Source organism: Pseudorasbora parva, chromosome 12 (genome assembly GCF_024679245.1).
Source record: "Pseudorasbora parva isolate DD20220531a chromosome 12, ASM2467924v1, whole genome shotgun sequence".
NCBI classification, from domain to species: Eukaryota; Metazoa; Chordata; class Actinopteri; order Cypriniformes; family Gobionidae; genus Pseudorasbora; species Pseudorasbora parva.
Window position 1 is genome coordinate 43,492,506 of NC_090183.1, and position 22,835 is coordinate 43,515,340.

Here is a 22,835-nt window from a genome sequence, read left to right on the forward strand (position 1 = left end):
GTATATCTGTGCAGTGTAACAGTATTTGTTTGATCATTCGCTGCTACATGTTTGCTCGACTGCCAGCGATAAGGCTCTATAATCCAATTCCATGCAAAATCTCATTAGATCGTGGCAAACTAAGATGCCTTTCATGCGTATGCTACTATCTAATGCTACAACCTTATCATTGCTACTAAAGATTCTGCATCCTGAAGTCACAAATAATATAATAATATAAAGAAGAAAATTAACTTTGGCTTATGCCAAATCAGTGGTTGCTTGTAAGAAAGACATTTAAGATTCTAAAGTGCAAAATTAAATTTTTATAATTAGTGATAGACTGATAAATATCTATCGATGCCCAGCATTGTTTTTGTCCGATTGACCAATTTACAGAAGTGATCATTTCGCATAGTGTCAGTTGTACTTTGTTAATATATAGCATGAATGTTCTTTTTCACATATTTGTCATTTTGTGTATTGTTATTATATATACCTGTATATGTGTATATCATGTCTGCTTTCTCTCTCTCTGCTCTCTAGACATCAGCCAATATAAACCTCTTGGCCACTACTGGAGTTAACACTGTAAGTATATAATATTTATTCCATAAACACTCTATAATCCTATGTTACTCAAGTGTCTCACACCAATACTAGTGTGGAAAAATGTACAGTGACATCAAACATTCCTCGTCTGGAATATGTTACCTCGGGAAAAGATTGTGGACAATTAGCATCTCTCTTTTTAATTTAGTGTCTGCCTAGATTATTGATTTCATAAAGCATCTAGTCACTGAATATAGACACTTACCACAAATAAAGCCACTTGCTGGCAACATTGGCACTGTTCAGTAATGAGAAAGACAAAAAAGAAGAGCTACGGACAGAAAAAGGTCCGTGTGTGAACCAAATCATGAAGCACAAACATTGACTCTTTTCAAACTACAAGTATTGAATCTTTTTTAAGACATGTATCTATTCTTGTATTGTTAATTACGCAAGATAGTGAATGCAAACCTGCACTTTTCTTCTTTTTTTTATCGATACATTCTTCTTTCTATTGGATGTCATATTGCACAAACCCATCCGGTTTCATCTAATAGAAATCAATCCGTTGCAGCACCCACAAACATTGGCCTGTTTTCTGGAAATCAATTCTAAATCGAGGACATTTCCTCTGAAAGACATACGGACCATCACAAGCTAATGTGTTGAAAGCTAAAGTAAAGCCCAGACGTTTGGTCTGCATTTTTTGCCTGTCCTGGAGTCTTTTTCTCAGAGGCTGAAAAGGATTTCCTCTGTGGTCGATTCTGGAATATTCCAGAAAGTCTATTTGTTCTGAAGAGAATTCTAGAACATTCCAGAGGGTTCCAGTGCCGCAGTCTTGCACAACCAGCACTCGTAGGACTGGGGCTGTGAGAGCCCTTCCAGAGAAAAATAAATCTAGTTGAGTTGTTAGTCTTAGGAGCGTTCACAGCACGGCCCTACGGTGCTCTCCAGAGAGAGCTGTGACGAGTGTCGGATCAGCGGCGCCATTGTGGGATCCACCATAGAAGAGGTGGGGAAAAGCTTGTACCAGCCAATCACCATGTTTGTCAAATCCAGCTCCTCCAATAGGATGCGTGCCACGCCCATGAAGCATTTGCGATCCATCCGGCCATAGTTTCCCCAAACAATGACCTGTTCATGAGAGACGCAGCATTAGTTATTATATGGAACGATCAACAGTACAGTAGTAACATTTAAATAAGTTTCATAATTAATTTCATAAATCTTGATTTTTAAAAGGGGGGTGAAATGCTGTTTCATGCATACTGAGCTTTTTACACTGTTAAAGACTTGGATTCCCATCCTAAACATAGACAAAGTTTAAAAAACTAATGTTGGACGTTTGATGGAGTATTTCTGTGTCAAAAATACTCCTTCCAGTTCATCACAAGTTTCGGCGAGGTTTTTTCGAGTATGGGTCGACTTGACGTTAATAGAGCAGAAGGTCCTTGTATGGGCCGTACGGGCACTTCTCCCGTGAGGGTGCGCGCGCGCGCGTCACTAGAGCGAGAGAGAGGAAATGCACGCCCATAAACAGTCTCTCAGCTGCAGATCCACTTGTCCGTGAACGCTTATGTCGTTATAGTCCGCGCCGCGCTCCACTTTATTCCTATGGGTGACGTCGAGCGACTTCAACGCTTCAGCACAGCATTCCGGGAAGGCAGCGCTGCATTTGAACCGATTTGAACGCAGAAATGACGGGAAGCTTCTAGGGCTGTTTCGAATGCCATTTTTTGAGCTTCGAAGCTTAGGTGGCAATCAATATCGAATATTCGAAGCTTCGGTGGGTGGGGCTAAATATATAATAATAGTGTCGGTTTGCATTTGTATCATCTTTCACGACTTCACGTTACACTCTTCGGCATCGTAAATGTGTTGCGGCAGACCCAGTGGAGTGCAGTGTTGCATTTGGTGCAATATGATCAGGTGGCACACATTCTTTAAATATTAATAAACATTTAATAATCTTTTAAATAGAACAGTTTCTGGTACGCATTACACGGGCAGGTTTATGCTCCGAAAACGGACAGTGCACAAGTGATACAAAACACAAAGTCTGTTGAGAGCAAGAACTTTAATAAGGTATTAATAACGAACCTTTCTTTAAAACAAATGAATCCCAAAACTGAAATTAAATTAGTAACACACAGTGATTTCAATGAACTGTAATAAATAAAGAACACGGTAGCATGCTTATAAACAGTTGAATAAGAATAAATGAATTGTTTTTAAAATGACACAAAATGTAATATCTATTACAATTAGTTTTATTCTATATAAGGGATTTATTTTGTCTTATTCTGACTTTTTGTTAATTTAAATCTTTAAAATGCGCGATGCTTTTATTGAAAGCATGTTGCAGTGTTTTTTTTAATTTATTATTATTATTTCAAGCATGAGTGAGAATGAGTCCGCGACGGAAGTCACGTGTTGAAAAAAAAAAAAACGAATATTCGAATCTCAAAACTGAAAATCGAATGCCACCTCACCGAACGAATATTCGAATATTCGATTATTCTAGTACAGCCCTAGAAGCTTCACAACATCGCTTCAGCCGCGTCGTAAAGTGGATTTCCACGGTCACTGCTGTCACAGGACTTCACCAAATCATACCAAAGAAGTGTGTTTTTGACGGAGCGGTCCCAGCGATAAAGGTTCGGTCCTGCTTTGGAAGCAGCCGGTGAGTAAAACTGCTTCAAATGTCTGAGCTGTTGGCTATCGTCGCGCGAGTAAACATCAGTAAACAACACGATCGCGTGCTTCGTTATTCAAATGCGCTAACGGTTACTTCATTGTTGTTCTATGTATAACGTTACACTAGTCTGACGTGCAAAACCGTTTTGCTTGCTACTGCTAAGGTTTAATCGCATACAATAGTCCATAAACCGAATCATGTCCTCATAAACTGCGAGTAAACACACAAATGTTGACAGGCCACTAAATACAGTACATACCACAGAGACGGACGTCCTGCTGTTGCTGTTTCTCCTGTTCAATTTATTTCAGCCGGATCTGATTCTGGATCATATATCTATTAGCTGAGCTCGATAGCGATGGGCTTCTCCACGCTTGAGGACGTCACTGCTTTGTATGTCATTATTTAGCTCCGCCCACACGATACGCCTTCAGGCGCTCGTTTTTTTCCGGAAAGACTCGGTACAGCCCATATTTCTTTTATAAATATAATAAAACTAAAGATTTTTCGGAGATATGAAGGATGCAATACTACTCTATAGGTACTCAAGATTGACATGAGATTGACCGAAACTGAGTGTTTCACCCCCCCTTTAAATGATTAATTCACAATGATTTAATTTCATTATCATAATTCATAAATTCATAATTCTCAATTTTGAATTTACTGTAACTCCTTTTAATTTATTCCATTAATCTGGGTGAATCTCGCAATTTGAAATGTGAATAATCATTGCAATTCATAATTTTGAAATGTAAATAGTCCTCATAATTCATCATTCATGATTTTTTGTTCATTCCATTAATATGGGTGAATCTCACAATTTGAAATCTTTGTAATCCATACATTTGAAATGTACCATTTCTTTGAAATTTGTACCATAATTCATAGTGATGGTTGGTTTGATCTATTATTAATTGAAACTAATTCTCAATTTTAAATGTATCATAATTTGTTAGTTCCGTTCTTATCTTATATCCAGATCACCTCAAAAATGTAAAAGTAATATTGTTAAACAAATATTTTGCATAAAGAAAATTAAGTATATTTAAGGAGCATTAAGATTTTTTTTTTTTAATTAAATGGGTGTGTAATTACAAAATCTAATGTGAATTATCAACACGTTCTCGTTCTATACGTCATTACTTAAGCATTCCTGTAATGCAGTGCCTTTACCAATTTAATAGTACATATTGTTTTCTGCATTAAATACAAATTCAATGTTTTATTATTACAGTAATTTTCATGAAAAAATGCCACATTGTAAAAGAAAAACAATCTTTCTTAGTTCTTCCTTTTGGTTTTTGTGGCGTAATGTAATGCAGCCATGTGTTTGATAGGTTTTGTGTGATTCATCCATCTTCAATAGCACAACTGAATTACTAAATTCCCAAATATGATAATGAATGTGTGAACATTTTTGAAGAATAATCTCAGAAAAGGGACGCAAGTGGCCTACATCAGTCTGAACGTTCCCTTAGATTAATTACATAATAATGGAGGACGCTGCACATCAGTGAATAAACACATGCAAATGATGTTTTTCTCTCCACCCTGAACATCCTGCGGTCTGTTCTAACCTTTAGTGTTTGCTGTGGCAGACTTTCATAATTGTTGTCCTTAGATAAATGTATAATTGCGAGAGATATAAAATGTTTTCCCCTGTTCCTTCTCCAGCGCTAAGAATAAAGCATTCACAACATAGCTTTTTCTTTGCCAGTTCTCTTCACAAGAGATGGAGGGACTGTATCAGAAATGATCGTTCACTGTCATCACGTCACCTACAGAGAAATTATAACAAATTGGAAAAGACGTGGGTAAACTGCTGTTCATTAAAGCCTATAATGGCTGTTTTCTTTGTCATTTAAAAAAAAACAACCAGGATTTGTTAAGTGCTTGCTTGACAGCCCAATGTTCAATGCATTAAGAAATGCAAGTAGTCTCGGGTTAGATTTCAGGTTTAATGTTGTTCTATAAGGTTAGTAACACTACTTCTATTGCTCATTCTTAAAGGGTTACTTCAGCGATTAGCATATGGCTTTGCATCAGTAGAAACCCTGGAGTATATTCAAAGGATTGTGCTTTCCCCCCTCATATCCCCCTGAGACAAGAGATTAATGCATTTTATTTCTTGAAAAGTTCCTCCTATGATGCAAATTGACGATATTTGCATCATCGGAGGAATGTTTGGCCAAAGGCTAAAGACTACAGCCAGCAGAGGGAGCCATTTCCACATGTTTTGAATCCGCGCATGGGGGATGGAGATCACACTCAGAGCTCAGCTGGCAGCTACAGGCACTCATTTAAACGGAGATATGGTGAGCAATGTAAGTCTTTTAACTTTTCAAATTAATTTCTATGAAAGTTAAGCTTGCAAAGGCATGAACTGAAACGCGCCAGACTGAACTCGCGTTGTGAATGTATGCCGCGAGTGTAGTCGCGATTACCTCAGCTCTCATCAACTCCTGCAGTTAGTGCTCAGTGCTATGATGCTCGCGTGGTGACTCACTCATTATATTGAACAGACACGTTCAGTTTTTAATTGTAGTGTCTTCTCCAACTCAGTTACAGTAATCAAGTTGGTGGCTTGGGGAATGGCACAGGGCAGCGAAGCATTCTGGGAATTGTAGTTTTTTCATCCCCATGGGACAAAAATCTATTTCTCTGTCTTTTCTCAGTCTAGAAGGCACCAAATTCAAAAATGTCACATTTCTACTGCATTGATAATCCAGTTTAAATAAAGATTCATCTTCCCAGCGCTGAAGTACCCCTTTAAGGCATTCGCCTGTGAAATTTACGCACATCAAAAAATAAATTCGACCTCACGTTATGTCAATCACGCTTGCACACTGCCTCTGAAACTTTCGTCCATCAAAAAAAAAATTCGGAACAGGTTCGATTTTCTGCGTTTTAACATCTGTAAAAACACATTTTGAGAGACGTTTTGACAACTCAGAGCCACCATACATGTTATTCTAGCAAAAATACCTCGGATCCATAGACATACTGTCAGGTGTTCGGGATCAATTGATTCACGGAAATTAGTGGTCTTCTTTTTAATATGTGTCTCCAGTATCGCTAGCAAATCATCAAACTGAGCCACTGACACTGAAACTTTGAGTCAGTCGGTCTGGATAATCCCGCTTGATATAAACTCTCTTCTCTACGCGATCGCAGGAGTGGATGAACACAATCTCTTCAGGACAAACAAATCATCCTCACTAGACGTCACTTTGTCTTGTTTTGCGTTTTTTTTCTGTACGCATTCATTAATACGCATCAGACTCTGTGTGCAAGGACTCTGTGCGTGACGAATTTTTCGGATCACGAATACGAAAGAACGCATGCGAAAATATCGGACTCAGTGTGCAAAGACCTTTAGGGCCCTATTTTAACGATTTGAGCACATGGTGCAGGCGCACTTAGGGCATTTCTGAATCCACTTTTGCTAGTTTAAAATCTAAATGCTTTTATTTAAAATATTAAAACGTGTGTTCTGCTGCACGTCCCTGTGTGTAATAAGTAGAGTGTACATGTGTTGTGCATATTAATAACAAAATACTACGCCATTGACTTTAGAGCAGGCTTTTGTTGGTCAACGGTGCAGTGGTTTTCAGTTCCTCAAAATGGCAACACAACAATGCTCTTGAAACCACCTGGGCGAACAGATTGGCGCGAGTGCATTTACTATTTAAACATCGTGGAGCAGAACGTGAAAATGAGAACTGCGTCCGGCTGAAACTAGCAAAAAACACTTCCATCGCATTGCCCTGGGTATATTTGAAATTTGAATATCCCCAAAATGTTAATACTTTTGTAACAAAACTAAAAAAAGTTTTGCACTAACAACCCTAATTCATTCTTCAGAAAAGGTAGAAATCTAGTTTACCTGTACAACCTTTCCCTGCGGGCTCTCTGAAAAAACAAGGACTTGATTGTAAAGGGGATCTAGCGATTTCCGAACAGACTTTGTCTTCTTTTTGGCAATGCAGATACCATTTTCCAGAAGGTACACTTTAATGTAGGCCGCTGAAAAGAAGGAAGGAAACAAAAAAAAAAGAGTTCAAACTGCATCCTTGAAACTGACAATCAATTTGAATACATAGAAGAGCCTCCAATTTAGACTCTTTTCAATTTCCCTTCATTTTTCAAAACACACACTCGCTCTGGATAATGAAAGCTCAAATAAGGAGAGAACAATCACAGATTGGATCTAAGAGAAGCTTGTGTATTTGAGAACCAATCTATAAACATTTCCAGTGAGTTTTGTCCTCTGGCTAAATTAATCTAATCGTTCTATCAGGCTCATCCCTCAGTACGTCAGGTTCTGTCTGATGAAGAATCACCTGGAGGACCCTTAGATCCTGGCTTCATGATGAGTCCTCGAGCCTGAATGATCTCCACCTCCAGCTGCCCGTTCCTCTCCATCAGACCGATCTCAACATCTCCTGCAAAACATCAATACACACATTAAAGTGTGTCAAGTGACCTGGATTAATACAGGTGAAGTGACTATATCTTTTTCAATAGAATTGTGTTGATCTTAGCAATTTTTTCTAATATATTTTACTGACAAAGTACAAAAAAATGGCTATTTCATTGATTATAAACTCATAGTTCCAGTCCTGAATGCTGATTGGTCGATACAGCATTTTGGCTTAAAGGACAACTCTGGTGAAAAATGAACCTAGGGGTAATTAACACATGGTTACCGAGTAGATCGTTCTCTGGGGTGTGTTTTCATGAAATTGAAAAAATTTAACTAAATTTCACAAAAACAATAAAAACAGATTTGCTTATAACGTGATTGTAGGGGGCATAGGATAAGTAAAATTAAATCGCTAGTTAATACCACTAGCAAGGCTCAAAATATCCTCACACTAACACGGTAGCATAATGAGGGTCCCTACATGCAAACCGAAGCATTGAGAACTTTGTAAGTGTACAAACAGTTTAATAAGAAGATACTTTATAAACACAGTGCATTACGCGTTTACGGACAGGCACCATCTTGGAAAACAATTTCGACCAGTCGAGCCACGAACGTTGTGCTAAGTGATCTGGTCGATAGGAATTAATTACATGGAAATGCATGAATTATATCTGTTTATAAAAATATATGGTTGACTAACTACAAGGGAAGAATGCGTCCCATATGAGATTCCAAGTCACAGTTCATCACTTAGCACAGCGTTCGTGGCTCGACTCATCAAAACTGTTTTCCAAGATGGTGCCTGTTCGTGAACGCGTAATGCACTGTGTTTATAAAGTATCTTCTTATTAAACTGTTTGTACTCTTACAACGTTCTCAATGCTTCGGTTTGCCTGTAGGGACCCTCATTATGCTACCGTGTTAGTGTGAGGCTATTTTGAGCCTTGTTTGTGGTATTAACTAGCAATTTAATTTCACTACCCTGTGCCCCATAGACTAGCGCTATAGGCTAATCTGTTTTTAGAGATAAAACACTTTACCTTCGATTTCATGAAAACGCATCTCAGAGAACGATCTACTCTGTAACCATCTGTTAATTACCCCTAGGTTCATTTCTCACCGGAGTTGTCCTTTAATAGCTGCTATAGAGTAACATAGGTGCAAACGCAGCACCCATCCAAAAAACAAGTTGTGTTATTATTTACAGTACTTGGAGATCATAATTATTTGATTTCTATCGTTTTACATCACATTTGAGAATGAATAAAAGAGCATTGGTTAGCATTCAATGACCATTTCTTGAAATTATATTCTGCACTGTTGAAGTTACTTTACAATACCCTAATTTCATGTTTTGCTTTTTTAATTATATAAAGATTTTGTCAGAGGTTTATCGAAATAGTTTTCCGTTATAATGTTTTAGATTAGATTAGATTAGCCACTCAGCATTTTCACTGGCCACATTTGACATCAATACCATGGGAAAAACAGCCATGTAAATATTTTTAATATTATCATAATTTGTCAGCAGGTATATTAGGCTGCTGTCACTTTAAGATCTGATGCACAGATCCATTACACATGCGTTTTCTTTCTTAAATGTTTACATAAAACTGAACTGACTATGTGAATACTCGCCAAGACCAGCATTTTGATATTATTTTGTGTGTTTTTCGCTATTTCGCTGTTTAATCACTTTTACTCAGCACATGCAATCTGGCAACAGAGAATTCCATTCATTATGCTAAGCTAAGCTAGCGGCGACCCTGCCAATCTAAAACAATGCATGCACTGAGACAAAAATGCATTTGCCCACATATCTAAATGTAGGAAAGGAGTCGAAAAAGCCCTATTTCTAAAAACAGAGTTCCTTTAAGAGCAATAAGCAGCTATAAAGAACTCAATTTAGTACTAAGAGGTGGCTTTATGTGTGTGTGTGCTTTGGGTGTGAACTCAAAATCTGTGGGAATAAGTTAAATCATGCGTAATACGCCGAAAATGAAAGCCCTGGAACACCAAAGTATATTCATTCAGGGCAAATGAAACGAGTGAGTAAGGAGAGGCGGGTTTGTGTCGGAGAGATGAGAGAGCGAGTTTATCTATTCTGTAGAAAATGAATATTGAATAAGTGTTTTACACAATTTTATATCGATATGATATAAAATCAGATATATTTCAGATGCCTTTTTAAAAGACTACAATTTAAAAATGTATATGTATAAAAATGTATAAAATTCAACCAGCCATAGTGGCTAGTAAGAGTGACTGTGTTATACGCCACTCCTGAAATGTGTGCAGGTGTTATTAAGATAATGGATAATTTTTTTTAACATTTTAACAAAAGAACACATTTAACCTTTTCACCTGTAGTACATTAAGATGTGAGGTTGAATCAATTGTCTGATATAGAAGTGCACTCACCCAATGAAGTTGTAGCTAGCGTCTGTCTTCCCACAAACTGAGCCGGTCCCATGCCATCCAGAAAATCACTAAACTGAGCGTCTGATGCCAAACACATCCCACTGTAGTTCAGACTAAAGGGAAGAAAACAGGCCAGTGTTACTGTGACTGTTTGCATTAGGGTTAGGTTACATTTTATTTTTAAATTTTATGTATACAATTTATTGAGTGCTGTGTTTTGTCAGCCACATATTTTGCTGGACAGAATATATATATACACGATCAAGCATAACATTATGACCTAATATTGTGTTGGTCCCCCTTTTGCTGCTAAAACAGCCCTGACCCGTCGAGGCGTGGACTCCACTAGAGCCCTTAAGGTGGGCTGTGGTATCTGGAACCAATAGGTTAGCAGCAGATCCTTAAAGTCCTGTAAGTTGCGAGGTGAGGCCTCCATGTATTGGACTTGTTTGTTCAGCACATCCCACAGATGCTCGATTGGATTGAGATCTGGGGAATTCGTAGGGCAAATCAACGCCTCAAACTTGTTGTTGTGCTCCTCAAACCATTCCTGAACCAATTTTGCTTTGTGGCAGGAGCATTATCCTGCTGGAAGAGCCACGGTCACCAGGAAATTTCCACGAAAGGGTGAACATGGTCTGCAACAATGCTTATGAATGTGGCATGTGTCAAAGTTACATCCACATGGATGGCAGGATGTCTAACATCACAATTTGGTCCTTGTCCAACTCAGATCCTTACGTTTGCCCATTTTACCTGCTTCTAACACATCGACTTTGAGATCAAAATGTTCACTTGCTGCTTAATATATCCCACCCACTAACAGGTGCCGTGATGAAGAGATAATCAGTGTTATTCACTTTACCGTCATGTTGAAGTGAATAACATGTATAATTGCTTTGATTACATGTTCATTGTATTGACAACCTAAATTAAGCATGTAGAACTATCTGTCATTTGTAAAGGTTCATTAAAAGGTTCATAAAAGTTCATTTCCAGTCAATTTCTTAATTTTATATTTAGCTTGCACTCTCTTTAAAGTCTAGAAAGTCTAGCTTTCAGAATTTAACAAATTATTTCAAATTAATGGTTGCTTGTGATGGCTTTAAAAATACTAATGAAATGTTCACATTAGATGAACATGTATGTCGGACATTAAGAGTTTTGATTTTATTCTGTAATGGCTGGAGTGATAATGGATCGGTGGATGGAAGGCACTTTTTTATGTAATGAAGATGGACAGCCTTTAAGCCTGACAGTGAAGCTCTGATTTGATAGGACAGTGCTCCACTGGAGCAAAGCCAACACAGACACATATAATCACACTGCTTTCCTGCTCCTATTTGAGATGTATGGAGTCAAAAATGCATTATTAACAGTAGGCTATATGTGTTTCTAGGAGATGAGCCTGATGCTCCATGTCATATTCACCCCTGTGACCTCTTGAAATAGGAGGCCTGGCCTTTGTCTAATAGCACAAGAGTGACTGGCTACTTTTTCATCAGCCTTGGTTTCTTGAAATATTTTTCTGATTACTTTACCCCCCCCCCCCCCAAAAAAAAAAAAAACAACAACAACAATTCTTCAATAAGTAATTTTAGGCCTTAAAAAACCCCAACAAGCTACAATACTAATCACAATATCATTAGATGAATAACATGTTAAGCAAAAATACAAAGGTACAGCACAAGACTAATGTGTATTTTATGACTGAATTAACTAGTCTTAAATATACAATTTAAAGTATGCATGTACTGTGTGTATGTATGACAGTTAGTTCTGGTTCTCAAATCTGATTGGCTGAGAGCCTTTTCCAGCCGTGCGATATTCCCCCAGTATCAGCACTGGTACCATTTCACCATTTGTATCACCCCGCTTGCAATATTTTTCATGAGTGTCATAATTTTACAAATACTACTGTTAATGTGTCATGGAGTGTAAAGTTTTTAGAGTTTTTTTTTAGGCAAGAATGTAGTTTAGACCTCAGATATGCGACTTATATACACATAGCACATATTTGACAAATTGTTAAGACGTTTTCGGAGATTGAGCTCTTGTACCTTCGAAAAAAGCTTTATCTCGGCCAGTCCGTCGGGAATTTGCCACTGGCTCTTACACTCTAAAAAATGCTGGGTTAAAAACAACCCAAGTTGGGTTGAAAATGCACTAACCCAACAATTGAGTTGTTTTAACACAATGGTTGGGTTAAATGTTGCTTAAGACAACCCAATTGCTGGGTAAGAACAACTCAACCATTGGGTTAAAACAACCCAATCGTTGGGTTAGTGCATTTTCAACCCAACTTGGGTTGTTTTTAACCCAGCATTTTTTTTAGAGTGTATGTACATAGAAACATGAGGTATTATTCATTTTGGGTATATCAATTGGGCAATCTTTGGTCTTACTAATCTAATAGACCTACTTTTTCCAGAGCAAATTAATTTGGACAACTTTTATATTTAAATTAAATCTTGTACTGGCGTTGCTTTTGTACTTTAGACTGAAATGTAAGTTTGTTTATTTCCTATTGTGCAAACTTCTTATACTTTTATAAAGGCTAATACGGTTTATTTAAATATTATTTTTCAATTGATAATATTAAATAACATGGTGTATTTAGTATTGAGAAAGGGCCTATTAGTGATTGTGACTGATTTCGACCTTTAGTGAAAGTTACATTACACCATTAGATGGCAGCAAAGACTGTTTTAATGAGTCAGTAACAGACTTTTATATTGAAAGGATGAAAAAAGGTTTTAAACAATAAGACGCAATTTACAAACGCATTGACTAGCGCTGTCATGGGAAGTTCCCTTAATTGTTAAAAGGACAAAGATATCGCTTTCATCAGCAGACATTCAAACTGATTTTGTGATTATAAATATAAGATTGACCTGAAGATTATCAGCTAGATGCGGGTAATACACTCGTTTAGTTGATCTTCGTTCCTTCGCTGCTATCTCTAAAGTGACGTTAGTAATTAAAAGATATTAATTATTCATAATTAAATATATGAATACATTATATTATATATTTGAAGTATACTGTCAAAGAAATGTACCTGCTCATCTCATTTATGAAACGATTCTCCTTTAGAAACCTCTCATTTTCTTTGTTTCCCTCTTAGGTTGACTTAATTTCAGCTATCTACACAAGTGAAGAAGCTCATATTGGCTTATCATAGCTTTTTCATATTTTTTTCAGCAAACAGAAGGTAGCCACTTGTGCTTGGATGAGATTAATTAGGTCCAATTTTTTGTAACAAGAGATTCATTTTAGATACAGGAACAGATGGTGGTGGAAAAAGTGTTTTGCTTCTGCAAGAAAAAGGCCAAAGAGGAGAAAGGGGTACATTTTTCAGGCAAGGGTTTTTACATTCTGTGTTCATAGAAGTTGAAAGTATTGTTGTAAAATAATTAATTTTACCTTGACTACTCACTAAAACTCAGCCATTTGTAAGTTGATTGAAAAAACTTTTCTTTTTATATAAGCTGTCCGACACAACAACATTGGTTTAACCAATGGTGCGAGTTTGGGGCGGGACTATCTGTTTTGACCAACCAATGGCAGGTGGGGTGAGTGTTCAGGAAACCTGTTTGGAAATAGTTTTTTAGTTCTTCAAACAATTGCACACATTTAATCTGTATTTATATTAATAAAACAAAAACATGATATGCATTTTAAAAAGCTGTCATTTGGTGGTCCTAAATCACATTCTCCTTCAAGCCTCCTTTCATATCAGTCTCTCCCTCCTTTCTCCACTCCTTCTGTGTTTGTTCTCAATAATCCTCCACACTAATGTGGACGGATTCATAATTAATTTTCTTTCTGCGGTTTGACCTCGATTCTCTTCGGCACCCCTCCACCCATTCCCAGCTCTGTCTCTTTCGCTTGCCATCTCCGCACAGGTCTATTTTTAAAATGCTTTTGGGAGGGTCCAGACGATCCTGATGCCTAATACTCAGACGGGGCATCCCAAGAGACGCCATTTTCATCGGCTCTTCTTCGTTGCTCATTCTTCACTCTATCCTGTCTCTTTGTCCCACGTCAATATCTAGTTCATCATTCAGTCTCTCGTCTGGTGTTTCTATCCACTTCTCTCTCTGTTCTTCAAGGAATAGTCATCATTTACTCCCCCTGATGGTGTTCCGGAACCTTTTGGAACACAAACTGAGAATTTTTGAAGAATCTTTAGAATCTTCATATAACCACACCAGCATAGAACAATCATAGAAGTATTCCAAACGCTTATTTTCGCTATAAATATATTTAATACGAATGCCTTTTTTGTCTTAATTAATTTAAAACAAATAATTTTTATTTTTATTTTATTTTATTTTATTTTATAACAACAATAAAAATTCAGACAAAATATACTTAACCAGACTTGATTTTTTATGCAATGTTGCTTTTTTAAAAATATCGATTGATTTACACTCTGATTAAAAAATGTTGAGGTCAGTAAGATTGCATAAAAAAAAAAATTAGGGCCGGGACTCAAAAAATTAATCTAATTAATTAATCGAAATTAATCACATTTTAATTGCATATAAATATTTGACCTGAGAACAATGAGAAGTAATTTTTCACATGGATGTTTTGTATACCATTGAATAATGACGGAGTATATAAGCTTAATCAACAAAATATTGTTTATTTATTTCAGTCCAGCAGACCAGTGCAATGTTTGCCGTTAAGTGTAGCAAAAGAATATTTGTGATATTTGAGGCTCGATGTGCTGCGGTGATACGCTTATTCCTTGTTGTATAGCTTGCACACAACCATGCTCTTGTCGACGCTTCCATCCTTTCACTTTTTAAAACAAAATGTTCCATCCACGGGGCCAAGCAAAGAGGTCTTATCAGCTTCTTCGTTCATGTTCACTGGTTTGTTGTTGTCGTGACTTGTGAGCGCTAGTTGGTGTTCCAGAATAATCGGTCCGTCGAAACTCATTCATTGAAAAACATTCCGCAGTGCAAAAATAATTATGGTTGAAATTATTTTTTTTGCCGTTATTAATTAACGTGTTAAAGTCCCGTAATTAATTAATCTTAATTAACGCGTTAAAGTCCCGGCCCTAAAAAAAACACTTTAAAAATGTAAAAAATTACTGTTATTCTGTAACAAGTGACAGTAAAATCAGCTATAATCTTCATAATAACCACAGCACCATAGAATAATCATCAATAATCAAAGTATTCCAAACGTTTAAACAAAACTTAATATTTTATGCAATGATGCTTGTTTTAAATATTAATTGATATATACACTTTGATTTAATATTTTGGGTCAGTTAAAAAAAAAAAAAAAAAAAATATATATATATATATATATATATATATATATATATATATATATATATATATATATATATATATATAAATTAACTTTAAAGAAATGTATACAATTACTGTTATTCCGCAAGTATCTAATAATTTGATCAAAAGTGACAGTAAAGTCACTTATAATGTTTGAATTATACTTTCACAATATTACTGTTTTTAACTGCATTTTTAATTAATAAATGCAGCTTTGAGACGTCTTTTAAAAACATTAAACCTAAACTTTTATAAGCATTTTTTTAATAAAAAATAAGACAAAAAGGCCTAATTAAAAACCATATGATAACAGACCAAAAGTGTTAGTGCATCATAGCTCCAGAACACCTAAGCTAAAGAAGGAACATTTATGATACCATTGTTGCATATTTTATTGCTGATTGAAAATGTGTTTATAAAACAATCAAGTTTTACCATTCAAGTGGACAAGAGCTGTACTTTTATGGGAAAGGGCAGAAAGATCGCCGCCAAGTGAGCTGACTACATTTTTGTGGCGTTTCTTTTCTTTATAGAAACTAAACAATTGACAGAAATTTGTGGAACAGGCTGCATACAGATTCTTCAAAACATCATCTTTTGTGTTCAGGGGAGAAAGAGTGTTTGGGACGACATGAGGGTGAGTAAATAACGACACAATGTTCATTTTTGGACAAACTATTCCTATCACCCTCTCCTCTCTCCCATGTGACATTTCATCAATCTATCTTGCAAAACGGAGAGTCATTATTACTCACTGGGCCCTGTGTGCTCTGGCGTCAGCAGCAGCCGTCAGTAAACACACATACATTACTACAAACGCCTCGGAGAGTGACAAATACACCTATCACCACTCCACATATTACACGCCGCATTCTTGATGTCACTCGAATAAACATTTGTCTGTGTTATGTGTTAATCATGGCGTCTCAGCGCACTGCTTTCAATTGCTTTATATATCACTGTCTCTGTGCTGTTCTTCTGGCGTTCATTGCATGCAAACTTTTTTAACAGATGCTCCATTCTTGCATGCAGGAGTATGCACAAGAGTTAGTGTCTTCTGGAAGAAGGTGAAAAGCATGTAGGGAATGCAAATAAAATAGAGGGCAGAGGTATCAGCTTATGTGGTGGAGAATGGAGATGATCTTCTGGTTAATTATAGTTACTGCTCTCAGTTTAGTTGGTTCTGTTTACCTGCTTTTTGAGAATTTATAAAATGTAGAACTCAACATCACAATCCTTTAATTAATTATACAGTGGACTTAGCCTGACAAGCCAGACCCACATCAAGATGTTTGGTCTGGAAACTCACCATTGACAGCTCAATCCGAGGGGCGGGATAAACTGTTGTCTTTCAAACTCCCTCTGCACGCGATAGGATAGCGCTACACCAACCAGAGCAACGAAGGTGAAACAGAGCTAGTTGACTGATTAAACTTTCGCCGTATCCGGTCGGCAAAACTCAGAACACATCTTCTCTTCTTAAGAATGACTTCAGTGCCGTTCTTTGTTCTTTTCTGAGAGAAAAGCTTAACTCCAAGTCTTCCAGAGTCGCGGTCAAAGCTGATTTGAAAGACCACCGTTTGCCAGTTTCTGTGTTTACCAAGCCTGCTGCATCCCTCTCAGATACTGAAGCTTTCGCGCCTCGATCGGTGACCGGTCCCAGTATAGCCGCCCCTCTGTGTTTTCTAATGGACGCGAGGCAAACTAAAGAATAATATTACACTTCAAATATTTTTTCCCCAGAGTTAGTTTATGTCATTGAAGGCAGTTATCATCACGATGATTTCATTTCAAGTGTTTGTTTTTAAAATAAGTTTATTTTTACTCTAATAATACAGACTAACAGACTGCACTAACAGACTTTTTTCTGGATTTTTGGGAGCAGATTGGAGCTTTAGCTTTAATTTCTACATAACTGTTTATTTCACACCAACATAATTAGTTGTTCTGCATCTTTGAGAGTGTGGGTGGGCTTTTGACATCGCAGCTGTACTTCCTGCTCTCTACTGCGCCACTCCGGTCCCGAAATCGCTACTGCGCAGACTCGATCCCAAGATGTCAGCACCGTGCAGGCCGCCTGAAAGCTTCAAATCTGCAAAGCTTAAATGGATGATGTCACGTTGTCCAAATTTTTTTACGGTCTATGGTGTTTACTAGTAGCACACAAGCGCAACTCGGCCGTCATTATGTTAAGCTCCGTCCACCAACTCTATTCACGATGTGATTGGCCCGACCAGAGTTTGGCTTTTACAGCTCAGAAGTGTATTGAAAGTTGCTAGTCGACACTCGCGGCTTAGATTTGCTGTCACTGGGGTGCGTCTAGGTTTCTAGGCTACAGTGGCCCCAAAAATAATTTGGACATTTAAAGGTGCAGTAAGGGATTTCTGAGAAACAATGTTGATATTTAAAAATCAACCCAAACACCCCCCCCCCCTTTAATTGCTCCATCCCCAAAAAATGAACATACAGTACAGAATATATAGTTGGTTGTAATGCTGCATTCAAGTGCCCTCTGAATTATGGTAAATACGAGTTTCCTAGGAAAAAATTACACATCAACACCCTCAACTTTTAAAATTTTAATGAAATAAGCTCATAATCAGGACTTCAGAAGTGGGAATTATCAAATTTCCAATAGTATAGTGAAGGTGGCTTTAGTCGCCAGCAGCTCCAGACAAACCATGACACTCAAAGCTGTCGTGTTATTATAGCTAATGTGACCGGTCCTATTCGAACCGGTGTCTCTGGCATGGGGAGATGCGCTAACCAAGAAGCTAAAGACCACAGTCTCTAGTGTCAGTCACTAGTGAGGCCAGTGGAGTAAGTTTTACACACACAGCTCTTACTAGCTTGCCTCCGTTAAACTAACATTAACAACTGTGTATCTTGAGGTATCTTGCAACTTGTGGTTCTGTGAAACATAACACAACTAATGTTACTCACGTATGGAGCAGAAACAACGCAACCTTGCAGCTGGTTTTCAGGCCTTCCCACTTGGGTCTCTCTAGATCTGGAAAGCTTTTCTAATATTAATCTTGCCTGATCATAGTGCTTTTTCCTGTGATATTCCTCTGGCCTTTTCTCTTTTGTTAAGTCTCAACCATCTCTCTTTCTACAGTCTTTCTTCAAAATGTCCCTCTTGCTCGCTTTCTCTCCTCTGCTAATTGGCTCACTCTCCTCTCCCCTCATGAATGGACACGCCCCCTGACGCTGAATGGCTCACTCTCCTTTCCCATCACGAGTGGACACGGCCCCAATAGCTGATTGGCTCGCTCTCTCCTCTCCCATATTGAGTGGACACGCCCCCATAGCGGATTGGCTCACTCTATTTCCTCCCCCATCAAGGATGGATACACCCCCCACTACTGATTGGCTCACTCTCTCCTCACCCCTCAAGAGTGGACACACCCCCTACTGCTGATTGGCTCACTCTCTTCCCCCATCCTGAGTGGACACACCCCCTATTGGTGATTGGCTCACTCTCCTCCCCCATCATGAGTGGACACATCGTCTATTGCTGATTGGCTCACTCTCCTTCCCCATCACGAGTGGACACGCCCCCTACTGCTGATTGGCTCACTCTCTTCCCCCATCCTGAGTGGACACACCCCCTATTGGTGATTGGCTCACTCTCCTCCCCCATCATGAGTGGACACATCGTCTATTGCTGATTGGCTCACTCACCTTCCCCATCACGAGTGGACACGCCCCCTACTGTTGATTGGCTCACTCTCTCTCCTCCCCCATCATGAGTGGACACGCCCCCTACTGCCGATTGGCTCTCTCCTTCCCCATCATGAGTGGACACGCCCTCCAGTTGCCAATTGGCATGCTCTCTTGCCGCATCATGAGTTGACACGACCCTACTGCTGATTAGATCGCTTGCTCTCCTCCCCCATCGAGTGGACACGCCCCCTAACTGCTGATTGGCTGCAAATGTGTTGTGGTGCTCTGTCTGATCCATTTTCAAAAGCTTTAAAATTAGAAATTGTTTGCTGCACCTTTAAGTCTAAAAATGTATGAATGCCACTGCATATAATATCCAACCGTAGCACTGTCTTCAAGGGAAACGATTAATCATAAAACAATAAATACACTTTTCATAATTAAGTATTATTGGTTGTCAAACGTCAAACCTGTGGTAACTTTGCTAGGACACCTGTGTGAACTTGATGGGATTCACTTTTCCATTCACACTGTCTTCACTGCATTTCACAGTTTCTGACACAAAAAAAAAAGATGCATCTAATATGATATTATTCAGGACATTTAATATGATCATATTTTTGGTCCATGCACCATGAGCAGTTCTGCTTTTGGAGTTATAATTAGAGCGCTTTCTGCTTTCTAGGGCATTTTGACAGGTCCATTACATAAATGTCACTCATGTGACCTCTTTCAAACTTTCTGCTCCCCAAAAGATCACTTAACTCATAAATGTGCGAGTTCAGGCAAGAAATTATGATCTTTGTGCATCAGTCTTTAATTTAGATTCATAGTATTTGTGTCTTAGTAACAAAATCAAATATGAAACGACTGTAATGATAACTGTGCTTCCACATCTGTATAAAGCTGCAGCCAGATTATAGAATACTGTATCTTTGTAAAACTTGCAGTGAGTTGACATACTATAAGCAAGTTAAGTTTAGTTTACTGGAGAACTGATAAGAAATAATTCTCTGTAATGTTTTAATAATTGTAATTTCACTTTGTTGTTGAAATGTCTTACAAAATTCTAATCCTGCAGCGTTTAGTCTCGCATCAATCCACTTCCACATCAATTAATATACATCTCAATACAATAAGCACCACTTATTATTATGCATGACTGCAGTGCATCAATTTAGTCCCTTCTATTTTTCAGAAGCCTTAGACAGTAGACTCTTCATAATGTTTTATAACTTTTATATCATGTTTTATAACATTTAAAGTGTTTAAGGGCAAAAAGCCCAACTTTATCTAAGCAAGTTAGAAACAATATCTAATGGAAACCGCATAAAATAGACACTAGATACTGACTACATATTACAGACACTTCCACAGAAATCTATCCGAAAATACCATTGCATCAAATCAACCTTGTGCTATGATTTTCCATCACTGTTGTTTGTCCGACCTCAGACTGAAAGTGAGTGTTTATGTAAAATATGTTTTTCTCTGTTATGTATTCATGAGATGCATACGATGCAATGTAATATGGTAAAATATCCTCAGCGGTGGCAGCCAAAACTGTAATCCCCATGCTCCATAAACTGTGCAGTAATCCAGCTGAATTGGGCTGGATTTTGGTCCCATGGTTGAGCTGCACAGGAAGTGTATTCAACTACGTTACGTAAGGTTTGTATGGAGTTTTTGTCTGTTTATGAATTTCTAATAGAGCACTGGGTATTGGACACAGGGTTTTAGGGGAAATTTATGCAGAATCGGCCGTCGGTTGAGCACAACATATTGCTATAATTATGTAACTGAACATATTGTTTTGAAGCTATACGAGCACATTTCAGACATTTTGTGTCATGAATGAGTGGTTCTTTTTTATTGTTTTGCAACTTTTTGCTGTCTTTACTACACAAAAAATCTTGAAAATTGCTTGTAAATTTCAAATATTAATTACAAAGAATGAACTCTTACAATTAAATGTGAAATTTTGAAGTAGAGTAGATTCAAATCTATTGATAAAAAAAACAACTACTAAGCTCTACAGAGGTGGAAAAAATATGTGCTTGGAGGAAAAATAAGTCAATTAGGGCTGCTCACTTATGGCAAAAATCATAATCATGATATTTTGCTAATTATTGGAATCATGATTATTTAACACGATTATATGTGATATGATCAAAGTCTTTGATATGGGGTCGTTTCATGATACAAGTCATTTTAAATTTCACAATTATCAATCATAGCAAAAACTAGTGCTAGGTTAATTAATGTTACAGAAGACAAGTTAACAGACAGCAGAATACAATAAAACAAATAAACTAAATTACAAACAGCAAAAAATACAGGAGAACAAAAATACAAATAAATAAATGGGGCTTTAGGTTTTCATACAAGTAATAGCCTACAACAGAAATGTGGAAAAAAGTAATCAAATGTAAAATAACACTACATTAAATATAGACTAATCCTTATTAAAACTGCAGTTTATTCATTCAAGAGCTGTGTGTGATTTTTATCTTGGCTTTTTGTTGTTTGATTATCAATAAGGACTGCAGATGATTTATTAGGCTGCTGTCACTTTAAGAGCTAATGCACAAATCTAATATAATCCAAAATAGCTTTTATTAAAACTGTTTATTTTCGAGCACGTCCTGCAGTTTAGCAACAGTAGACAGAATTTTACAAACACACTTATTTGACTGATTTGGATGTCAAGTTTGGGCTTTTGGAGAGGAAAGAAAGGAGGTAGGTGCGCTGGACTGAATACGGCAGCAGCACAATAATCGTTTCACGCCGATTATCTTGTTTTCATGATCGTTGGTTGCCAAAATTGAATATCCATTATGCATTCACTCGCAAAGAACGGCAAACGTGTTTCACAAGATTACGCAAACGTTTTGCGAGTGTACGCAAAAGCATTGACTATTTTTTTTATTGTATATTTTGAATATCTTGAATATTTTTTTTCACCCATCACATATTTTTTTAGGGTCTCTGTAATAATCAGTTTGTTCGATGAAATAAAAGAACTTTAAAACTCAAATGTCTTACTCAGTTTTGTAACTCTTCTAGGAAGCAAAGCATAACATATCTGTCTAAACTAGCCCAAACCTGCAAATATCTTCTCCATGTGTGTATCCAAACTTTCTGGCACATTGGAACTGAAGTAAAACAGCTTTTGTCCTCCACAGAGCTAATATAAGACTACATCGCGCAAAACGCCAAACCTGTGGCTTTGATGTGACACCAGACGGTGTCCAGATCTGAAATGAGTTTACAGTACGTCTGCACAGAATTCTGGATTTCATTCAGAAATGGAGCCAGCAGAGAAAAGGTTTATTACTGAGAAGGGGGTTTATGTTGGTTATGTAACTTATGGGAATACCTCAAACACTTTTTATGTATTGCTCTATAGAAGATATAAGCTCAATCTCAGTAAAGACCCTTTTAATGCCTTTCTTGTGTTATTGGATGAGCATCCCTGTAATGCAATGACACATGTAGTGTATTACAAATCAATAAAATGTAAGACTTTTGATTCCTGTATAACATCGATTCCAATCAATTGGCATTTAGGAAGGTTCAGAGGTTATGTGTAATAATTCAAATTTTGTTTTGTTAAACTGATAAAGTAGAAATTTATTATATAGTATCTCATGTTTTTTTTTGTTTCTGGAAAGAAAGAAAAAGAACGATTTTGTCTGGATGAAGTATGTAGCTAATACAAAGACAAAGTGTGCAGAGATAGATTTGTTTTTTTTCTTCTTCTTCTTTA

The 22,835-nt window shown here is 37.3% G+C and overlaps 1 protein-coding gene and 1 long non-coding RNA gene across 3 annotated transcripts in view; one reads left to right on the forward strand and one right to left on the reverse strand.

Annotated features, from left to right (window-relative positions):
- Positions 1-535: 535 nt before the first annotated feature.
- The window catches only part of rims4 (regulating synaptic membrane exocytosis 4), a 50,200-nt gene continuing 27,900 nt past the window's right edge, over positions 536-22,835 (reverse strand). The window contains exons 3-6 of the mRNA XM_067460422.1: positions 10,083-10,195; positions 7,576-7,677; positions 7,119-7,258; positions 536-1,665 (exon numbers count right to left, since the gene is read on the reverse strand). Coding sequence (XP_067316523.1) covers positions 1,447-1,665; positions 7,119-7,258; positions 7,576-7,677; positions 10,083-10,195 — 574 coding nt within the window. The 3' untranslated portion in view covers positions 536-1,446. The remainder of the gene's footprint in view (positions 1,666-7,118; positions 7,259-7,575; positions 7,678-10,082; positions 10,196-22,835) is intronic.
- The window catches only part of LOC137094596 (uncharacterized), a 64,472-nt gene continuing 49,175 nt past the window's right edge, over positions 7,539-22,835 (forward strand). For both annotated transcript variants that reach the window (XR_010908684.1, XR_010908685.1), the window contains exons 1-2: positions 7,539-7,732; positions 15,934-16,037. This is a non-coding gene — a long non-coding RNA (uncharacterized lncRNA). The remainder of the gene's footprint in view (positions 7,733-15,933; positions 16,038-22,835) is intronic.